A 21644-nucleotide genomic window follows, 5' to 3' on the forward strand; every position below is an offset into this window, starting at 1 on the left:
AGAAGAGGAGGTTAAGGGGTGATATGATAGCCATGTTCAAATATATAAAAGGATGTCACATAGAGGAGGGAGAAAGGTTGTTTTCTGCTGCTCCAGAGAAGCGGACACGGAGCAATGGATCCAAACTACAAGAAAGAAGATTCCACCTAAACATTAGGAAGAACTTCCTGACAGTAAGAGCTGTTCGACAGTGGAATTTGCTGCCAAGGAGTGTGGTGGAGTCTCCTCCTTTGGAGGTCTTTAAGCAGAGGCTTGACAACCATATGTCAGGAGTGCTCTGATGGTGTTTCCTGCTTGGCAGGGGGTTGGACTCGATGGCCCTTGTGGTCTCTTCCAACTCTATGATTCTACATTTGGATTTTCTTCTTCTTTGTGGGGTATATAACAGGGAATTGGTGCAGCCAGGAAATCTGCTTTTAAAAACCTGGTTATGAGCAGCTCAACTTTGTCCCAAAGAGAATGAAGTGGCAATCCTATTCTACTTGCCTGGGAGAGTAAGCCCCACTAAACTCAGTGGGATTTAATTCTGAGCAGACATGTATAATATGTAAGTAAATCACTCAAGTGAAATGATCTTTTTCTCACAAAGCAGTACGTTTTTATTAATAAGGTAACAGCATTCTACACTTACAACTACGAAAACAGTATTCAATCAATCTTTGTCCTGTCAATAAAGCTCTGGAATAGGTTTTGGTTTTTTAAATATTAGATCTATTTATCCATTAGAAAAAAAGCCCAAAGATGTACAGAGGAATAAAAAGATAGCATTCGCCTCTAGGTCTTCATCATATTTACCACCACTATAATTAAAATATAGATTTGTCTCTTTAAATAATTCTACTGATTTTTTTATAAAGTGCATTGCATGATTTAAATTACACAAGGCAACAAGAGATGATTTGTGTTTCACATTTGGAAAGAAGCTACTCCTCTCTTATTGTACAGGTTTGGCTTTCACATGCAGACTTGGCAAAAATAAACCCCAGCATCTCTGAAAAAAGAGCAGCTATGATTCAAATATCATTGTCCTTAAAATGTCTAAAATCCAATTTACATTTTACAATAGACCATTTTCAACCCATATTAAATAGCTATTTACACATTCAATTATACCACAAAACCTGGTGCAAATTGTTCAGCGTAGGCATCATTAATGGATTTAACACAGGAGCTGGGTATCTAAACCACTCTCCCAAGCTACTGGGAAAACACAGCGGCCTGGTTTGTTTTCCAATGATTGCAAACAGTCTTCTATCCTCATGGCTTAGGGCAGACAACCAAAAGACAACCCCCCCAAAATCCTTCTTTTAAAAAAAAAGGATCAGAGGAAAAACAGCAATAGATCTGTGCGAAAGATTCACAATAGAACTAAGAGCTGGCTTGACTTTAAAAAATAAAAAAATAACCCAGGGCTAGCTCATCTATAAGCAGTTTAAAATAACACACGGGTTGGGGGAGCATGTTAGGTTCCATTCTTCTCCACATTGACAGAAACAAGCATATTGATACCTCCATCCCTTTAGGCTTGAGGGTTATTTCCTGAGACAGGATGGAAATCTCACACCTAAGACTGTGATTCCTACAAATGTTATATGCCTTTTTGTTTCAGGCAAGTCCCACTCTCTCTCCATCCCTTAACCAAAGAAAGAATGGCAAGGAACTGCTAATTTCCCCCTTGCAAATAAGCCTAACAAGCAAAGCTACACACAGAAACCTCTCTCAGAATCGGCAGCGTGCCCTCTAACTTAGCACAGCTGCTTCTCACATTTTGGGAGGCAGGCAGGCTTTGCAAAGTGCATCCACTCAATAATGTTCTCCTGGATAAGCAGCTGGGCATCTTTCAGCACAGCAGCACATGCCACGGAATTGCCACAACTCCCTGGCGCATGCCCACCGTGTGTGCGCAGATGCACATCTCCCTTTCAAACCTTATGGCACTTGTGGCAACAACATGAGGCTGAAACACTGCTAACCGTGTAAGTGGCTGTATGCTTACATGCAAAGTTGCAAATGCCACTACAGTATCCAAAAAACCCTAAAACATGTTTTATTTAAAACGTTTGACCAGCCTTTCTGAAGGAACTGAATAAAGCAGCTGATATTTGCCCCTGAAACTCAAGTGGGCTTTGAAAATGAGTTTGGAAGGCTTGGATTACAGGCCTATCTATCTAAAGATACATGAAGGAAATGGGTACTTTCTTTTCGTCCCCACCGCCAGGCTGCAGAGGTCTGTGAAAAGGGAAATAGTTGTACTGCTGGGAGGTTGGGGGGGGGGGTGGGACACCACAGACTTACTCCATGTGGGTGGGCTGCCCTTGTGCCAACTCTCCAACGAGCATAGAAGGAAGTTAAAGACTTTGATGAATCCTACCAAATCCTAGTAATTAAGACTAATTTTAGAGTAAAAGAATCTAGCCATAACTTTGGGAGGAACCGATTCATTGCTCTGGAGCAGACTCAAGGCATTTTGCACCATAATTACTTTCTACCCTACCCTATTACCCTACTGACACCTAGTGAGCAAGAGGGAGATTTCAATCCAAAAAATGGAAGCTCCCTTCCTTACCCTGATTTATTCCCATATGCAAAACCCTACCAGCACAACCCCAAAGGATTTGTTAAACTAAGGGGTTCAATGTGACCTTCCTTTATTCACGAAACTGAATTCTCATCATCTCACCAGACATTTTAAGTGACAATCTGTAGCTGTGTATACAGTGTGCAAATTGCAGCTATTGCAGTAATAAAAAAACCACACAAATACAATAACACATTGGTGAATGTACACTATGTGTTTGAAGAGAGTAGTACGCTTGTATGTATTTGATGAATAGGCCACTATCTATCAAGCGACTAGGAGAGAACATCTATATTCATCTTTGCTCTCTCTCTGTTGTTGACAGTTAATTTTACATTTCTGTTTTGTGCAATTATTAGCTATGTATCCTCCAATCTTACTTTGGATTCTGTGGGACCAATGAAGCTACAACTAAATATCCCAAGCATGTTCTCTGCAAAGAAATTATTTTAATATTGGCAATGAATTACTTCCCTTTTCAGCACACAGTTCACATGTGCTTTGTTTTTCCAGAGGTCGTATACAGTAGTCCAGAAGTTGTCAAACTCACAAAATGTCACTTTCAGCCTTCCTGAGTGTACTAAGGGCTGATTATGGCTCCAGCATGGAGACATCTGAAAATCACCTCTGCAGAGTACTTCTCAATATGATGGCTGGAATATTTTAGGTGCTACTTTGCATGTGGCTTATCCTGATAAACAGGGCTTTCCCCTTGCCACTCTAAAGTAACCCAATGTGATCCTGAACAAACTCAAGCCTGCTGGCTAGATGAGAAGCCAGTTCTGTACTCCTCTTGGCAGCTGGCTGTGCTTGAAACAGTGTAAGAACTAATGCTGCAAACAGGACATGAGTTGTTAGCAGGCTTATTTCTTGGGAAACAAGGCTGCGCTCCAAGCAGGGGCTTGGCTATTAGGAAGTCAACTCCCAGAGTGTCTACACCAGGTCACAGGCCAAATATAATTTTCCTCCCATTACAAATTTATTTAGTGACAACAATGTGCCATGCACATTTATACACACTAAAAAAAGTCAGAAGGATGACATAGGTTATTTATTACTGTAAACTTGGCTGTGTACCCCCCCCCCCATTTTACTCTGCAGCCAATGCACTCCCACCACTGGTTTCGGAAGAGGTGTACATACGATATTATCTTAATCCGCATCTCTCTTCCATCTCTCCTGCATTTTGATGCATTTCCCCCCAAATCACCTTTGATCCAAATTAAGGAAAAGAGCAACTTAGCTGCATTTTAAGCTGGTAATGTGTCCACAGCCTGTGTTTTTCCTGTTTATTCTTAGGTTAATAAATACTTTTTCTAGTACTGAAGAGCTCTGAGGTTTGGCAGAAAATTATGAGGAGAGTTGACATTTTGCACCAAGAATAACAGTTACTCTTCCCTGCATGTTATAGCCATTCTGAACCAAAAGCTCTCAACGTGTTAAAAAGAAAGAATATCCCATGTCCAATCCATCACAAATCTTAAATTCCACCAGTTGTTATTCAACCATTCACCTTCCATTTAAGACACAGCACAGATGTTTCAGTTGCTGGCTTGAAAAGCTCAACATTGAAGAAAGCAATAAGCGGTTTCATCATGGCAAAGCAACAAGTGAGAAAGTTCTTTAGTTTTGATAGGCAGGAGAGAAAGGGCTAGCTTGCGAATTGCTGCTCAGCAGCAATGCAAAAATATGAGGCTGAAGATATACAAACAACGCAGTCCCTCTGGTAGTGTGGAAAGGGGGAAAAAATCAAAACCCTTGCCGACAGAATATACAAAACTTCAACTTGGGCCAAAGCTCTCAGTTTGCCACCAGTGGGAAGCTGGGCTGACTTCTCCCTTTACTTCAACAGGTTTCATTCCCAGCCACGGAGTCAGGAGATCTCATTGCCAAAGACTTCGAGGACCAGCGGAGTGAGCTGCATGCTGTGCTCCGGAAGAAAGGAGAGGCAGCGATATTGCTTGGAATGCTCCTCGTTCAGGCTCCGGAGGTCTGCAAGTTTCTGGATCATCTTGGGATAGAGCAAGCGGTTGCCCGGAGGAGGGTGTCGGCAGAGAATGTATGTCTGCAGGATAGCTGAAAGATGATCTTGGATGGACTCCACCAGAGCCGTGTCCTGAACGCCAGGGCGGTCTAGGAACAGAAAACATAAACACACCTCCAGTGACCAGGGTAGGCAAAAAGACAAAGACAACAAGAGTCTTCTGTTCCCTCTACTTGTGGTTAAGTTTGTCCTTTCCCCTCTTTTGTCTTCTGAATGCTAGTTCCCGACAATCGGCCCATGCTGTCTGATACTAGTTTCCTATTATGGGCACACACACCCACTACTCTCAGAGTTACCAACTCGGCTCTTAAAAATCTACAAAACATTGCTGAATTTGCACAGTTACACTCACACATCCTCTAAGACGTTTCATGCCATGTGCCAAAAGCAGAGGCGTGAAATGGAGTATTAAGACCTGAGGATCGTGAAATACCATGTTTCATTTCTGCTAAAATAAAGCAGCGGAAGATATCAGCCCAGGTCTCTTTTGCATGGGGGAAAAATGAGCACCGGGCCTTTAAGAGCAACAGTTCAGATCACTGAATGTAGCTTAGGTTGTGTTTTATGCAATTATCAGAGCTGAGGCCCATGTTACTTTCTTACTGCCCCTGCTGATTGTTCTTAAGTTATTGAAGAAAGCAGCCATCTCCTTCCTTTTGAAGCTTTTATAGCAGATGGGGAACTTTTCCCAGCTGCCATTTTTCTTCTGAGGAACCCATGACATTGGCAAACAGCAAAAAAGTGGGTGGAGCAATGGATGAGACTCTTATTTTTGTACAGCAGTTTACATTCCAGCCATGCAAAGTCAGAAGTGACTCTCTCCATCCAAGCAAGCAAGTGGCACCATCCCTGGTTCAAGGAAACATTCCAGCCCAGGCAAAAATACTCAGAGAAGGTGCGGATCAGGGACAGGGCAGACAGAGAGGCCTCAATAACTGAATTTGGCCTCTGGAGGTTCCCCACCCCCTGTTGTGTAGGCAGAAAAAGAGACCCCTTGCACCACTTGCTGGACTTTATCTTGCCTTGTGCTTCTGGCAAGGAACACTCCATGGGTTCTGCTGCTCATTCGTTGCAATCCCAACATTCTAGCAACATTTTTAAAAATAAGGGAGAGGGGGAGGCTAGGTGCTGATGATGTTGAAGCACCTCCCTGTGCTGTCAGGCAAATGGCTGATTCCCCCTTGGGTGTTCAGGAAAAAGCAGCCACTCAAAATGAGGCCCTACTTCAGCAGACTCCATTTCCTCAGCTTTATGTGCTAAGGAAACAAACTAGTAGGAAATCAGTAGTAGTTAAATTCAGTTCTCCACATCATCAGTTTGCATTTTTATAAGAAGTCATTGTGGAAATTCATCAGAATTTCTCTCCCCTCCCTAAGCATCAACAAATGATTAGGATCCTGAATAATCATAATAAAAGAGTAGCAAAGACTCCTGCATGATCAATGAAGGAGGCTACGGCTTCTCAGTATTTGCCAAAGGGTAAGGATAGCAGTTTGAAAGCACGTCAAAGTGCAAGTAGATAAATAGGTACCGCTCCAGCGGGAAGGTAAATGGCGTTTCCATGCACTGCTCTGGTTAGCCAGAAGCGGCTTGGTCATGCTGGCCACATGACCCAGAAGCTGTATGCCGGCTCCCTTGGCCAATAAAGCGAGATGAGCGCCGCAACCCCAGAGTCGGCCACGACTGGACCTAATGGTCAGGGGTCCCTTTACCTTTAAGGATACATTTGTTCTGCTCTGTGGAAGGGATAGTAAAAAACCCCAGAACAAAATCCAATCTTATGGCTTATATTTTTCCTTCCATGTACACCCATCACTCAAAATGTAATTGTGGCAAAGTAGATGCTTGCATTCTTTTCACACAGGACAGCATACACCACTGCGCATGTTATTTCCTATATAGAAATTATATCCCAGAAGTGGCTGGCTTGTAGATGCCACCCGTGGTTGGTGCTGGTTTTAATCTACAATTAAAACACAGCCGGAAAAGGCAAACGTTTCTCTTACCAGGAGAAAGGATGCAGATGGCCATGAGGAGAACATGTTCTTCTTCATGCAGGTTCAGCTTTTTCAGGTTGATCTGAAATTTAACAAGGGGCTCAAGCAAGTCCAGGCTATGCCCAGCTGAAACAGAAACATAAAAACCCTTTTGAGAGGCAGGCTCTAGATTCTTGATAGATTTATCAGCTAACGTGAAACAGAGCAAGAAGCAAAATTAAAGATAAATTCACACGTGGACTGGTCAGCCAATCCTGCCTGGAGACCTCACAAAAGAGACGAGCTCGCTCGTGCTCAGTTGGCATGATAAAACTATCCTCCTTTCAGAACAGGAAACGCTCCAGTCCTGGAAACTTCCCCATATGTTCAGGTACAAAATGAGTGCCAAGGCTGTACAAAGAATATATATTTTCAGATGCCTTGTTACCATTTTTACTCACACGTTCAGGAACTATGAAGGGTCCAGAGCTTTCCCTTCTGATGCGAGAGCTGGTGTTTGCACACTCCCTCCATCAAAATGAAGCATAGTCAGCCTGCAAGTCACTTAGGTATGATTTCACTAAATTATCTCCTGGCCATTTCAGGGTTGGCTAGCAGTGATACATTCTGACACCTCCCATTCTGTGACTTTGGCTCCATTTTGCAAGTGCCACGGCATCTTCAAATAACTAGGGGTTTGAGAATTATAAATATGATGGATATGATGGGCTGCTGGCACTTCAGTTGTTGATGTGAACAGAATACCCAAACTGACGATTCACCCATTACTTATAAGGACCAATTTATACGATTGCTTTTCGAACTTCCCACCTTCTCCATGCTGGAGAAGTTACTTTTGACTTTCTGCAGGTGGAGAACAGAGATGGCAAAGTGGTTGTCTGAATGCTGAAACAGGTACCCAGCTTTTTATTGAACACATCACACAACACTGTTTTTTGCTAGTGTTTGTAGTGGCATGCTAAAAGCTGGAAGTGAGTCCATTATGAAGCAATGAAATGGCCCGCCTCCGTACCCAGTTGCCTAACTAATGACTCAATGGTGTCTTCACAGTTGGGGGGAAACCTGAAAAGGCAATCACATGAATTGGTTCCAAAATATCAATAGACTAAGTGAGATACACAACTCTCCCTCGTTCTTGGATTCATCACCTAACATCCATTATTTCCAAAATTATATTTTGCAAACCATTTTGCACAACCCAAAAAGCAATATATAAATATTTTAATCAATAAATTAAGCAAATCATTGGACCACTACCTCACGGATTGTACTTATCCTAACTTTTGCATTACTTTGGCCTTCTGTAGGCCTTGAGTTGTATCTTCTAGGGATAATGATACCTAATATTAATTGTAAGCAAATCAAGATGAGACAAGCGCATTTCGGTGGCTGCTCCAGAGCAGCCTTGTGCTTGACTGGAATCTTATACCATTCACACCTGAAACTACTGTACCTTGAGTGACATCGCTGATTTTGTATTTGAAGTCATTGCTGCCACAGGTCCAGGACATATCGTCCAGTGAAAATGACTGATTTGAACGGAGCATAATTACTTCAATGACGCTGGATTTCAGTAGAGCAATCTGGTCCTCCGCTGTTAGATCTCTACATTTAGGGAAGAGAGAATATATATCTGAAACCTCAAAGCATCCAGCATCATAACACTCCATTATATAGGGGTTAGAACTGATTATTTGCTTCCTTCCAGCGCTACAGTTTGCTGTGTGATACTCAAAGGAGCTCCCTCAGTGAACAATTGTGCACTTCATCATTTCACGGATCTCATTTATTCAACCCTCTGAATGTCAGCCTCCAGTCTCCTCTGAAGAACCATGTGCAACACACTATAATAATAATTTTATTTATACTATGGGTTGGTTCACCCATTTGTGCCCATAACACACTGACTGTAGCATATGTGAATTGTATCCCCCAATTCTTGTACAACACTTTTCAATGTAAATAGCCCACATATTGGGTTAAGAGCCATCAAGTGCAGAGTAATCCATGAACAACTCATAAACTCCAACTATGAGCCCAGTTAAATTTCCCAGCTTGACATAACCATTGCTCTTCATTGTGGGAGTGCAGTGCTGTCCAGTAGATAGGAACAGCTTAAGTTCAATCATGTCAAGTCATAACTGATGCACATCCTGCAATGTGTGGGCATATAGAAGCTGAGGAAATCCTCATTCAACTGAGCCATGTGTCAGAGTGATCATTTAACAGCTCCATTAATGCTCAATTTACAACGAGATTTCTTAATAAGCAACCTTACTGCAGGCTAAATGGATGAGGAGAGCGAGAAGCAGAGGCATTAATGACATGGATGTTCTGGCTCACAGCCATATTGAAGGATTTACTCAAATTATGTCCAGATAGAAGGCAGCTGGGAAAATGTATCCTAAGTTCCTAAACTTATTGAGTTGAAAAATACCGTTCTCCTGGGGAAATGATTTCCTGTATGTTTTTATTGACACTGTTTAGTTTTCAATTTTTTATTTTTGTTGCAACCAACCCAGAAATCTCATTTGGGAAGCTGTGTGGTGTGCTACAATTTTTAAAACAAATGTATTAAACACACACACAATACATTCAAGGGAAGGAAAACGCATAGAAACATTCTGAAAAAACCAAAGCAAGCATCCTTACTTGAACCCTGGAATCATTTTTGCAAATCCAATCACTTTTTGGATGCTGTAGCTAACAAGGTCGGCCACGTGAGGCAGCATAGAGAGGTGGGAGAAGTCCATGGACATGGTTGCGCTTTCATCGCTATCATCACTGAGTTCCACATTCGATAACATCCTGGACTCTGCAAGACAGAGGGGAAAGCACACAGATTAAAAATTTTAATTTCAGGTGTAGGGCTTTTTTTGTTTTTTAAATCAAAATTTAAGGCTTTAAAAAGGCCAGCTTTAGCAAATGTATTAAAGGTTTCTGTGAAGGAGGATTCACGTTCAGCAACTGAGCCACAAGGTGAATGAGAGGGGGTGGGCTGTGCAACCCAAGGAGCTCTGATCTACAAGACAACGGGAAACTGAATCTGGCAGATGAGAAAAACAAATCCATAGCTGGAGATAACATTCCTGGACTTGTTTGCTGTGGGCCTAGAGGTCATTTGGCAATCTTGACATTACCTGGGGAAGAGCTGAAAGTGTCTGAAGAGTCTTCTGAAGAAGAGAAACCTTGTGACATAAGAGAGGAAGATCTGCTTGTGCTTCTTCTGCCGGAATCAAGTCTCACAGGAGGCTGAAGCAAAAAAGGGCACCATTCCAACTATTTGTCAATTGCTCTTTTCAAAGAACATCTCTGTCTGACCCCACCACTTTAGTTCTATTTGCTGGTAAACTTGTGCACTGACAAGGGCCCCTTGCTAAGGAAAAAAAAGAATGGTTTTACACAGTGCTTTTTTATTAAAAAAAAGTTTAGGGGTATTCTCATTTTCCTACTCATATTGAAATACTGCTCCTCAATGAGGCCAAACTTAGATTCACAAAATGTTTAGGGGTCTCTGCATCCCCCCAGAAAATAAGCACTGGTTTTACATCTCTAAAATATCCTTAGAGCTTTTCCACCAATGAACTAAATGGGAATTGGGGCCAGATTGATACAGAATACTTTTATAAACTCCCACCCACTATGTTTGACTTCTTTTAAATTTTGCCTAATTCATTTACCCTGTCAACCCATTTCCTTAAGCTTAACGGTCCCCCCTAGGTAAAAATGTTTCTGATGTACCATGATTTTGCCCCAACATGGCTAATTTCTACGGTAATGTAGAAAGGCAGACTTAGAAAACACACACACACACACACACACACACACAGAGAGAGAGAGAAAGAAAGCATGTTATGAGCCAGAAAGCCACAGCAAATATGATCTGATGTATTTAGCATTTTATGTATGTGAACATTGAAAAGGCATCTGCAAATGCCAACTCACATCGTGTAAGATATTTAATTATCACATTTGTGTCATTTTCAGGGTGGGGCCAGAAGCTGAAGGGTACTTGGAAGCGATAATCCCATGGTGGAGACATTTGTTTTGCTTAGAATATTATCAGCTGGCAGAGAGAGGAGAGGCGGAAGTCTATTGGGAAGTAGTACAAAACAACAAGTGCTACCAGCTCCAAGTTGTCAAAACCATGAGTCAGACAGAGCTGGTTCTCTTTCCCCCACTTCTCTCTCTGCCCCAGCCCTTCTCCCGAGCTCTTACGTGCGTCACTCAAACCCCAAAGCTGAGCTCTACTTCCCAGCTGTTTCACTAGTTCTTACCAAACAGGAAGGAGTTGTGGCTGCCTCAGCCACAAGTGCTTTCTCCTCCCTGCTCTTTCTTCCTCAGAACTGAGGAAAACAGCTGTTTCAGGACGTGAGTGCAGCTGAGAAAGATGTGCCAACAGGTGGCTAAATGGTACACCCGCCCACCAGAAGCCTGGCATTCTGGTATCCACACCGTCCAATGGAATAAGTGGATTCACAATTAGGCCTTCAAAAACAAGCAGCAGGCTCAGAGGCTACGAGATTTGAAAGCACCTCACCCGCAACCAGATCATATTGATTCAGCGCACATGTTAATTATGGCATTTGACAAGGCACCAAAAAAAATTATGAATGCCAACGTTTCAAAAGCTTCTCTTAAAGATAAAGGTAAAGGGACCTAGACTCTGGGGTTGTGGCGCTCATCTCGCTTTACTGGCCGAGGGAGCCGGCGTTTGTCCGCAGACAGCTTCTGGGTCATGTGGCCAGCATGACTAAGCTGCTTCTGGCGAACCAGAGAAGCGTACAGAAACGCCATTTACTTTCCCGCTGGAGTGGTACCTATTTATCTACTTGCACTTTGATGTGCTTTCGAACTGCTAGGTGGGAAGGAGGTGGGACCAAGCAACGGGAGCTCATCCCGTTGCAGGGATTCGAACCGCCGACCTTCTGATTGGCAAGCCCAAGGCTCAGTGGTTTAGACCACAGCACCACCTGCCAGTTCCAAAGGCAAAGGTAAGGAAATATCATATACAGTGGTACCTGTGGATGCGAACGGGATCTGTTCCGGAGCCCTGTTTGCATCCTGAAGTGAATGCAACCCGCGACTGTGTGTGTGTGTGTCATTTTGAGTGTCTGTGCATGCGTGAGCTGCAAAACCTGGAAGTAACACGCTCTGTTACTTCTGGGTCGCCGTGGAGCATAACATGAAAACGCTCAACCTGAAGTACATTTTACCCAAGGTATGACTGTAGTTCACTCACAGCAGGTAGATTACGGGTCTACCTAACTGGCTTCAGTTTGCAGGCTGCATGTTACTTTCTTCCAAGTGAGAAGGGAGCAAAGGTTTCGCTGATTCAGAACTACTGCTTCAATTTACTTATTCCACCAGCAGATGTCCTACTAGTCACAGCCATAATGAAGTTAGAAGGAAAGTGGGGCCTGAAGCTTACCCGGAATTGGTTGAAATCAGAGTACGTGGAATCATAGGTCTTGCGGTGGGCTTCCAGGAGGATATCGATGGTCCGCTGTTGCTCCTCCAACAATTTGGGCTTTAGGCTCTCTTTCAGGGCTTCCTCTTCCTTCCTCTTCATTATCATCTCTCTTTTCCTCTGAACCTCTTCATCTGTCAGAATAACTGTCAACAGAGGGAGAGATGCCAAACACATTTAACACTAAGAATCCATCTGCTAGGACAAGCCGAAGAGTTAAGTAACTCCAGGGCAGTCTTTTATAAAGTCTTGGAGTGATTAGCATGGTGACACTAACGTCCGAGAAGAGAATATAATAATAATAATTTATTATTTATACCCCGCCCATCTGGCTGGGTTCCCCCAGCCACTCTGGGCGGCTTCCAACTGAATGTTAAAAACAGTACAGCATTAGACATTAAAAACTTCCCTAAAGAGGGCTGCCTTCAGTTGTCTTTTAAAAGTAAAATAGTTATATATTGCTTTGACATGTGGTGGGAGGGCGTTCCACAGGGCAGGCGCCACTACCAAGAAGGCCCTCTGTCTGGTTCCCTGTAGCTTCACTTCTCGCAATGAGGGAACTGCCAGAAGGCCCTTGGTGCTGGATCTCAGTGCCCGGGCTGAACGATGGGGGTGGAGACGCTCCTTCAAGTATACAGGACCGAGGCCGTTTAGGGCTTTAAAGGTCAGCACGAACATTTTGAATTGTGCTCGGAAACGTACTGGGAGCCAACGCAGCTCTCTCAGGACCGGTGTTATGTGGTCCTGGCGGCCATTCCCAGTCACCAGTCTAGCTGCCGCATTCTGGATTAATTGCAGTTTCTGGGTCACCTTCAAAGGTAGCCCCATGTAGAGCGCATTGCAGTAGTCCAAGTGGGAGATAACCAGAGCATGCACCACTCTGGCTAGACGGTGTGCGGGCAGGTAGGGTCTTACCCTGCGTACCAGGTAGAGCTGGTAGACAGCCACCAGATGTCAAAGCAATAAACAAATAACTGAATAGACAAGAAAACCAACGACAATCGGTGAACCTTGAAACTTCATGAAATGTTCACAACTCATTTGCCAAGCGGGAGAAACATTTGCGTATTACACATCTGAGCAAGATGCTTGGTGGTCACAGAAACCTATCTCTTAAGTGCGCATGGCCCAGTCAAGACTCATACCCATGACTGCATCTGGTAGCCACTGTGAGAACAGGAAATTGAGCTAGATGGGCCACTGGAATGATTCAGCAAGCTCTTCTTATGTTCATATGCATCTCACAGATGTCAAGGAAACAGAAAGCCAACAGCATTTCTTTCCCTTGTGCAATGATGCACACTCCAAAATGGGCAATGCATTTTCCATGTATGCAGCTGTAAATAACTAGTGGAACAGTGCAGCGCAACTCCTTGAACATCAAGCAACTGAATGGTTGTGGATGTATTTCCATCGCTGAGTATTGTGGCATTAGGGCTACCAATACCAACATCTTGAGCATTACAGGATAGGAAGAGGTCATTTCAGAGGATAACGTGGCCTCTTGTGTCAGAACGCTATCAGAAAAAACAAAGTTTTGCAGCCTGTGTAGACCTTGCAGTTACCGTGCATGTAAATTAGTGCTGGTGGGAAGGCAACTACTGTTGAGTAAAGAGGGGCTGCTACAGATGTTCACACGAGTTGTGTGACATTAATAGGCTATCGGGCATATTTTCAGCGAAGAGAGACAAGAGGTGGTGACCAAACAATTCAGTAGAATCAAAGTTAACTCCAAGCAGACTGGTGTGACTAATGTGGATGGAGAAGATGATGCAGGAACGTGAAGTGCTTTAGTGTGCAAAAATACACAAATTTCAGCAGAATTTCACAATATGCTGCTTTTTAAATACAAGAGGGGAAATACCCTGTGCATGTTCTGTGGAGTAAGATTTGAAGGACTGCAAGAAAATGGACTTGCATGCAGAGTGACCACACCACACATTATTTTGTAAATAAAGTGGGCAGGTGTGTCTTGTCTGCTCTTCAAATCAGATGGGTTAATTAGCTCTGGATGTTTCAATGATTGCATACACGTTCTGAGGAATTACATGGTATCTCTGTAGCTACAGCACACCTTAATCCAGGATTATTTTGGATACTCATTTTGTATCACTTGGATTGTTAAAGAATGCCTCTGTGGTTGGGACATGGCAACCTTTTTGGACCAGTGAACACATTTGGAATTATGAGGAACTGCCATAGGTAGCAGTCACAAAACAGATGCTGTTTGGAGCGAGGGGGAAGCCACAAAATGGCCGCCACATTTACAAGAGCAAAGAAAGAGACAGGACTACAAAATGGTGCAGCCATCTCAATGTGAAAAGTGCCTACACTAACCACTCCAGTGCTTGTTCACAGAAAGAAATTCTTAGCACCTTTCCTCTGTTCACAACATTGGCATCCAATGAAATGTGGGCATATTCAATGTAGGAGAGGCCAAGTCAGTGCAAATAGGTACTGAGAAGGAAGAGCAAACAGCTTCTCTCGCACATTGTAGAAAATATATTTACTGATTTTTCATGGGAAGAATAGGAGAGGCTGGTGCCATGTTGGCAACCCCTAATTAGAAAATGGTGGACTTAAATTATTTCAAAAAGATGCTCTGAGACAAAATGACAGCGTGGCAGATGTCCACACTGGAAAGAAAGTTGGACTTAGAACCTGGGAAATTGGAGCTCATATCTCTCCTCAGCTATTGGTAGTCTTGAGCAATCAAGTTTCTGTGTTTGGAAACTGGAAAAAATGACCTATAACACAGATGCGAGGATTAATGAGACAGAGATTAGGAAGCCCTCTGCACGCTAGAAGTGTTACAAGGGTCAGCCTGCAATGCCTCATGTGCAGGCATGAAAGGACACCAAACTGAGTTTTGCAGCTCAAGCCACTCTGTGGGTGTTATGTTCAGTTCTGTCCAGCTTACAATAAAGAGCTTCTCTGGAGAAATCACTGTGTCATCTGGTATGTTCGCCCACAACTTAACAGTGTGTGTATACTAGAATTGCAGGGCTCTTAGAGTCTTCTTATCTTCTTAGCTAGCGTGCAGGTATGAGTTGCTGAAGAAGAATGTCAGGCTGGGACCCATCCTGTGGTTGCAGCTGGAGCAGAACCTGTTATGGTTCGCAAGAGGCCAGCACACATAGAATCATAGAATCATAGAATCATAGAGTTGGAAGAGACCACAAGGGCCATCGAGTCCAACCCCCTGCCAAGCAGGAAACACCATCAGAGCACTCCTGACATATGGTTGTCAAGCCTCTGCTTAAAGACCTCCAAAGTAGGAGACTCCACCACACTCCTTGGCAGCAAATTCCACTGTCAAACAGCTCATACTGTCAGGAAGTTCTTCCTAATGTTTCGGTGGAATCTTCTTTCTTGTAGTTTGGATCCATTGCTCCGTGTCTGCTTCTCTGGAGCAGCAGAAAACAACCTTTCTCCCTCCATATTTGAACATGGCTATCATATCACCCCTTAACCTCCTCTTCTCCAGGCTAAACATGCCCAGCTCCCTTAGCCGTTCCTCATAAGGCATCGTTTCCAGGCCTTTGACCATTTTGGTTGCCCTCCTCTGGACACGTTCCAGTTTGTCAGTGTCCTTCTTGAATTGTGGTGCCCAGAACTGGACACAGTACTCCAGGTGAGGTCTGACCAGAGCAGAATACAGTGGCACTATTACTTCCCTTGATCTAGATGCTATACTCCTATTGATGCAGCCCAGAATTGCATTGGCTTTTTTAGCTGCCGCGTCACACTGTTGGCTCATGTCAAGTTTGTGGTCAACCAAGACTTGCTATAACAACGGTCTCAATGCTGCTAGGATTCCAGCAACCAAAGAAACACACATCATGCCCATTCCAGGAATGCCTACTTCTGATCAATTTCAAAACTGTTGCTGATACATTTTTGATTAAGTTGTGGTTATATTCTGATAGCAACAACTGAGGCCAAACCTTTAAAATCTGAGAACTGGGGAAGGAAGAGGATTCTGAGCCATTAGGTTACATGAGGGTGGTTCTTTCCCCCTCCCACTACAAAAACAAGGTAAGATATATACAGTGGTACCTCGGGTTACATACGCTTCAGGTTACATACGCTTCAGGTTACAGACTCTGCTAACCCAGAAGTAGTGCTTCAGGTTAAGAACTTTGCTTCAGGATGAGAACAGAAATTGTGCTCCAGCGGCGCGGCTGCAGCAGGAGGCCCCATTAGCTAAAGTGGTGCTTCAGGTTAAGAGCAGTTTCAGGTTAAGTACGGACCTCCGGAACGAATTAAGTACTTAACCCGAGGTACCACTGTATATATTTAACAGTTATGCTGGAAAATGTCAATGGCTGGCACAAGCTGCAAAGTATATTACTCTATGTTGCATAACACTTATTCTTCAATCTCGTCTGATTTCACATAATGGTTTATTGCTCCATAAAAAAATAATAATACAGCCAGATTTATGATTAACATACCTCATGCATTACTCAAAATAGTATCTATTTAAGAGACAGGGAAGTATGTGAAAGATCAGAGTCTCAGCTCCTTGTTTAGAAAGCACAGGCACACATGCATTTTATTTCAAAGGGAACTAAGAGGGTGACCAAACTCTCAGCAAGCTGTTTACCAGAGACATATTATTCCCTTTTCTCTGAATCACATGCAGTACTTCTGGGAAATTTGCACAATACTAGTCACGTGCATGTAGAAATATTTCTACAGGAAAAAGATCACAAACTGCAGTTTCCTAGGAAATCAATGCCACACCCTGATGCATATTTACAACCAGAAAACATGTGGTTACTGAATCTTCCAACCCCATTAAAATAAATGCCATATAGTCAACAAGCTATTTATAGATATATAAAAAAAGAAAGTAGGAGAGACATCTAAAAGAAATAATAAAGTAAATGTGCAAATCTGTGCAATATGTATCAGTATTATGATACAGCAGCTCTTAGATAAGGAGTAAGAATGCACTTCCAGGCTGCAAACTGGTTTGTTCAATATTTTTTTTTATAAGATCCCAGATTTAGGAATCTGAAGCTGAGGCAATTCACTCAAGGCCATCCAATAATTGCAGCTGAAACAAGGCTGGTATCTAGGAGCTAATCTAAAACCAGAGTAATAAAACCTATTATTACTCTATATTGCATTCAACTTTATGATTCTATTACTGAGATTCCCAGATATAAAAAACCTCTTAATTACTTTCAGTAAATCTAACAATGAACAAGGAAACTGTTTTTGGCCTCAATTCTGAAAGCAGGCAGATTGGAGAAGAAGAGGGATAGTAAAATCTGAAAGAGGTGCAGAATACAGAATGGTTGTGGCAAGCCAGCCAGATGGGTGGGGTACAAATAAGAAAATTGCAAGTTATTATTATGTTTGCTGTATTCAATGATGGAACAGAATGCACAGATTAAATCAAAGGTAAAGTTGAGTTTCAGAGTTCAACAACAAGAAGAGTTTGCCTTGGGATCAGTTCACAGCACCTATTTTTACCCGGCAAGCCTTCTGTGAGTTAAGCAGTCTCATGAACACTCTCACATGCTGAGACTTTGGGCTTGGCATTTCTTAAAAAGAAACATGCTTAAACTCGGCAGTGCAGGTTAGGACAACGTGCCTGTCACATTTAAAAGGTAAAGGTAAAGGTACCCCTGCCCGAACAGGCCAGTCTTGACAGACTCTGGGGTTTGTGCGCCCATCTCACTCAAGAGGCCGGGGGCCAGCGCTGTCCGGAGACACTTCCGGGTCACGTGGCCAGCGTGACAAAGCTGCATCTGGCGAGCCAGCGCAGCACACGGAACGCCGTTTACCTTCCCGCTGGTAAGCGGTACCTATTTATCTACTTGCACCCGGGGGTGCTTTCGAACTGCTAGGTTGGCAGGCGCTGGGACCGAGCAGCGGGAGCGCACCCCGCCGCGGGGATTCGAACCGCCGACCTTTCGATCGGCAAGCCCTAGGCGCCGAGGCTTTTACCCACAGCGCCACCCGCGTCACATTTACAGGGCAGCTATATTGTCGGGAGTCAGCTAGTCTACAATGTGGTCTTTATGTATACACTGTTTAAATGGTCAATGAGTCTGCCCTGCTTTAATAGTTTGCCCTTTTGGCTATGGCTCACTGAGACAAGACTCTCTCTGTGTAATGTAATAATACAAGCTCAAGAAAAGATTCTCATTTGACGCAGGTTTCTGCCAAACTAGCACCATCATCGCATGTTGGTTGTTAATGTGTGCCAATACCAAATTCGTACGTGTGAGATTTGCATTTGCACATTCAGTGCAGGATTTTTCTTCCACCATTTGTGAACTAAAAGCTACAGTCAAGCATTGAAAGACCCTTTTAATGCAACTACAACTCAGCAGCACACTAGAAAAAGAACTTGCAGCCAACAATAACGCTGCTTTTTACTAAGACACTAGCAACCTTAAAAAAAAAAGTGAATAACAATTCACAAGAAAGCACTCATCATAGGACTGGGGTGTTGTTTTTGCAGACACTGGGCAGAAGGAACATTTTATGGTTAAGGTGGGGTTTGGAATGAGAGGTCTGGTAAGGAAAAATAAAAGCACCTAGGTCATGTGCTGTAGCAGCATACATGCGTGATGAAAAAGCAAGTTGCTCTGCTATGCAGCCTGCAGCTACCTACGGCTGAGGGTTAATTAGCCGCTAGTGTTTTTCCAATACAAAAGTTGCACAACTCTATGCATGCCTGAAAATGATCGAAAAGATCAAGGTGGTGTCCAGCTGTGTGTTTCAAGGCTATGAGGTGGCTAGAGTACCAACATTCATTTGGGGAGGTAATTAAGTTGTGAGTTACATAACTGTGTAAGCATTTTTTATGCTTATCCTCAAAATAAACCCAAATAAAGCAATAAGCAACACCCCCCCTTCCCACCACAGCTCCTTTAGCTTAATGGAAAATAAGCACACCCCGTCAGGCCTCTATAAATTAAATAAATAACCAGAGTGCTCACACAGTAGGCAAACTCTCACTGGGTATCAGAGCTTCCAGTGGGAATACTATCGGTTTGGCTGTCTTGAATGGAAGCTATTTAATCCAGATTTTATTCTTTAGAAAGGATCAGGCAAATATAAAGTCAACCCATGCCAAAACTGCAAGGACAAAGAGTGTTGGTGTTAGTACCTAAGGACCCTAAGTAGCTATCGCAAACACCCCAACACACTGGCCATGCTGCCTGCAGCTGATGTGAGTTGTAGTCCACAACATCTGGGGAACATCGCATTGGCTATGCTTGGTCTGGGGAAAATAAGTTTGCCACAGGCTCTCTCGCCTAAGTGGGTGCCGTTTTGGAAGAAAGACATTTTCAGTTCTTTACAGACATAACCCTAATGGTATAGCCCCTGCCCCCTGCACAAATTCAGGCACCACCTCTATTCAACATGCAGTTGTTGCAAACATGTGCACTGCACTTTTGGATGGCTGAGAACTGATGAATTAGGTGGAAAATAAACACCCTTGGGCATACATAGCAACTGCTGCGGGGGCTGGGAGACTGAAGGCGAAGCAGCAGGGGGACAGGCAAAGAACGTAAGCATTCATGGATTGAGCCGAGTGGGAGTGGTGTTCATATGTGTGTGTTTAAAATCTGGCTTTAAAGTCAAAACAGTTTGTTTGTTTTTCATGCACTAGACTGGCACGATTGCAAACTTTCTTCTGGAAGGCTATGGGGATTGGATTGTACAGGTTGCCTCATCTACTCCTTATGACGAACTCGGTCAACTTGTTAACAGAGAGGCGATGTTTGTTTTGGAGACTCTTAATGTCTTCTAGGAAGTGATTAGCAGCCTCTTTACCACTACGCTTGGCATGGATAAGCTTTGTTTAAATGCTTACAATTGAGGGGGAAAGGTTCTTTGCAGCACCTGTCACAAGTGGATTAACTTTAATTCTATTCCCCGGATGAAACAAAACACCTGCTTTCAATATTCGCACTTGCATGAGACTGAACAGCAAAGGAGTTTCCGCACTTTGCTTCAGCCAAAGTAGGCATGCTGACAAATTCACGCTCCACATTTTAATCTCCTTCTGGAACCCGGCCAATTTTTTCCTCTTCCTACAAAACAGTGAAGCAATGACTGCCTCATTAAGACCACCACATGCTGTATCTTTTGTAGCAAGCGTTTTGCAAGGCCAATCAATGATATCTACTGAAAATCCCAGTCAAATCTCTCCCTGAGAAACGCTTAATCTTATTTATTTGCTAATGGCTCGCACTATCCAGCAGACAAATGCTGTAAAACAAGGGTAGGCAAGGTGGTGCCCTCCAGACTATGGTCAGGGATGATTGGGAGTTGTAGTTTAGCAACATCTGGAGGGTACCACATTGGCTAAAAGGTAAAGGTAAAGGTACCCCTGCCCGAACGGGCCAGTCTTGACAGACTCTGGGGTTTGTGCGCCCATCTCACTCAAGAGGCCGGGGGCCAGCGCTGTCCGGAGACACTTCCGGGTCACGTGGCCAGCGTGACAAAGCTGCACATTGGCTACCCATGCACTAAAGCAGGGGGCTGCAAACTTGGGTGTCCAGCTCTTTTGGGGCAATAATCCCCATCATCCCTGACCACTGGTCCTGCTAACTAGGATGAGGGGAGCTGTAGTCTACAAACAGCTGGACACCCAAGTTTGGGGAATCCTGCACTAAAACATCTTGACACTTCTTTAACCAGTCCCAAGAATCATGATCTACCATCCAAAAAAAAAACACTTCTTCTCCTCTCAAGGTACATTGGAGGTTTGATCTTCAAATTAGGTTGTTTAGAAGTGGTTCTGGCCATCTGTTTCCAAAGTGACCCAGAGACACTTTTTAAGAAAACATAAACCTTTTTCTTTTCATCACAAGCTCATATTCTTTCTTTTTAACACGCTGCCTTCAAGAGCAAAGGTTTTTATTTCCTTCTGCGATGCAAAATATTGAAAGATTCTTAAAAGAGGAAAGCTGGGGGTGGGAAGATTTGCTTTGGGACACGTTTCTGAAGAAAACGTTTAAATATAAGTATTTTGAACAGGGCTGGAAAGCCTATTGCAACAGCTTGTGTGCTAAGATAGAACGTAGGAAATGAATCACTGTAGCTTCCCATGCAACCAATAGGTTATGAAAGATTAAATGATGTTGTAGAATATCTTCAGATCAATGGAGATAGTAACATTACTCAAGTTATTCACTTGGATTCCTAGTACCCAACACTGGTGCTAGTCCATACTGTATCACTTTGCAACCAGTTGAACAGCAGACACGAGGGCTACCAAGCCTGTTGCTGACCTATGCTTGCATGCAATGCATGGCTGTAGAGCAAAAAGGCATAAATGTGTTCAAGTCCAGGTAATCAATCTGATTCCCCACTAGGGCAACATGGATTTCCTTCCCCTCTGCGCCTCCCCCAAATTAACTCTGGAGGCTGAGAAGCCCCAGAGCGGCCTATGGGGAAGGAGAGGGGAGTTTGTTTCATTGGGAAAACAGAAATCACCTTTGCGTTAGGTTGAATTCCACTTGCCATAATGTTAATTTTTGCTTCTGCTTAGAATGCAAATCTGTGAACATTCCAGAA

The 21644-nt window shown here is 43.4% G+C and overlaps 1 protein-coding gene across 2 annotated transcripts in view; it reads right to left on the reverse strand.

The window, feature by feature from the left end:
* Positions 1 to 575: 575 nt before the first annotated feature.
* VDR (vitamin D receptor) overlaps positions 576 to 21644 on the reverse strand; it is an 89468-nt gene continuing 68399 nt past the window's right edge. For both annotated transcript variants that reach the window (XM_082212680.1, XM_082212681.1), the window contains 6 exons: positions 12051 to 12235; positions 9760 to 9871; positions 9272 to 9434; positions 8073 to 8224; positions 6629 to 6745; positions 576 to 4711 (listed from right to left, as the gene is read on the reverse strand). In XM_082212680.1, coding sequence (XP_082068806.1) covers positions 4452 to 4711; positions 6629 to 6745; positions 8073 to 8224; positions 9272 to 9434; positions 9760 to 9871; positions 12051 to 12235 — 989 coding nt within the window. In that variant the 3' untranslated portion in view covers positions 576 to 4451. The remainder of the gene's footprint in view (positions 4712 to 6628; positions 6746 to 8072; positions 8225 to 9271; positions 9435 to 9759; positions 9872 to 12050; positions 12236 to 21644) is intronic.

This window comes from Podarcis vaucheri (genome assembly GCF_965113315.1).
Source record: "Podarcis vaucheri genome assembly, chromosome: 2".
NCBI lineage: Eukaryota > Metazoa > Chordata > Lepidosauria > Squamata > Lacertidae > Podarcis > Podarcis vaucheri.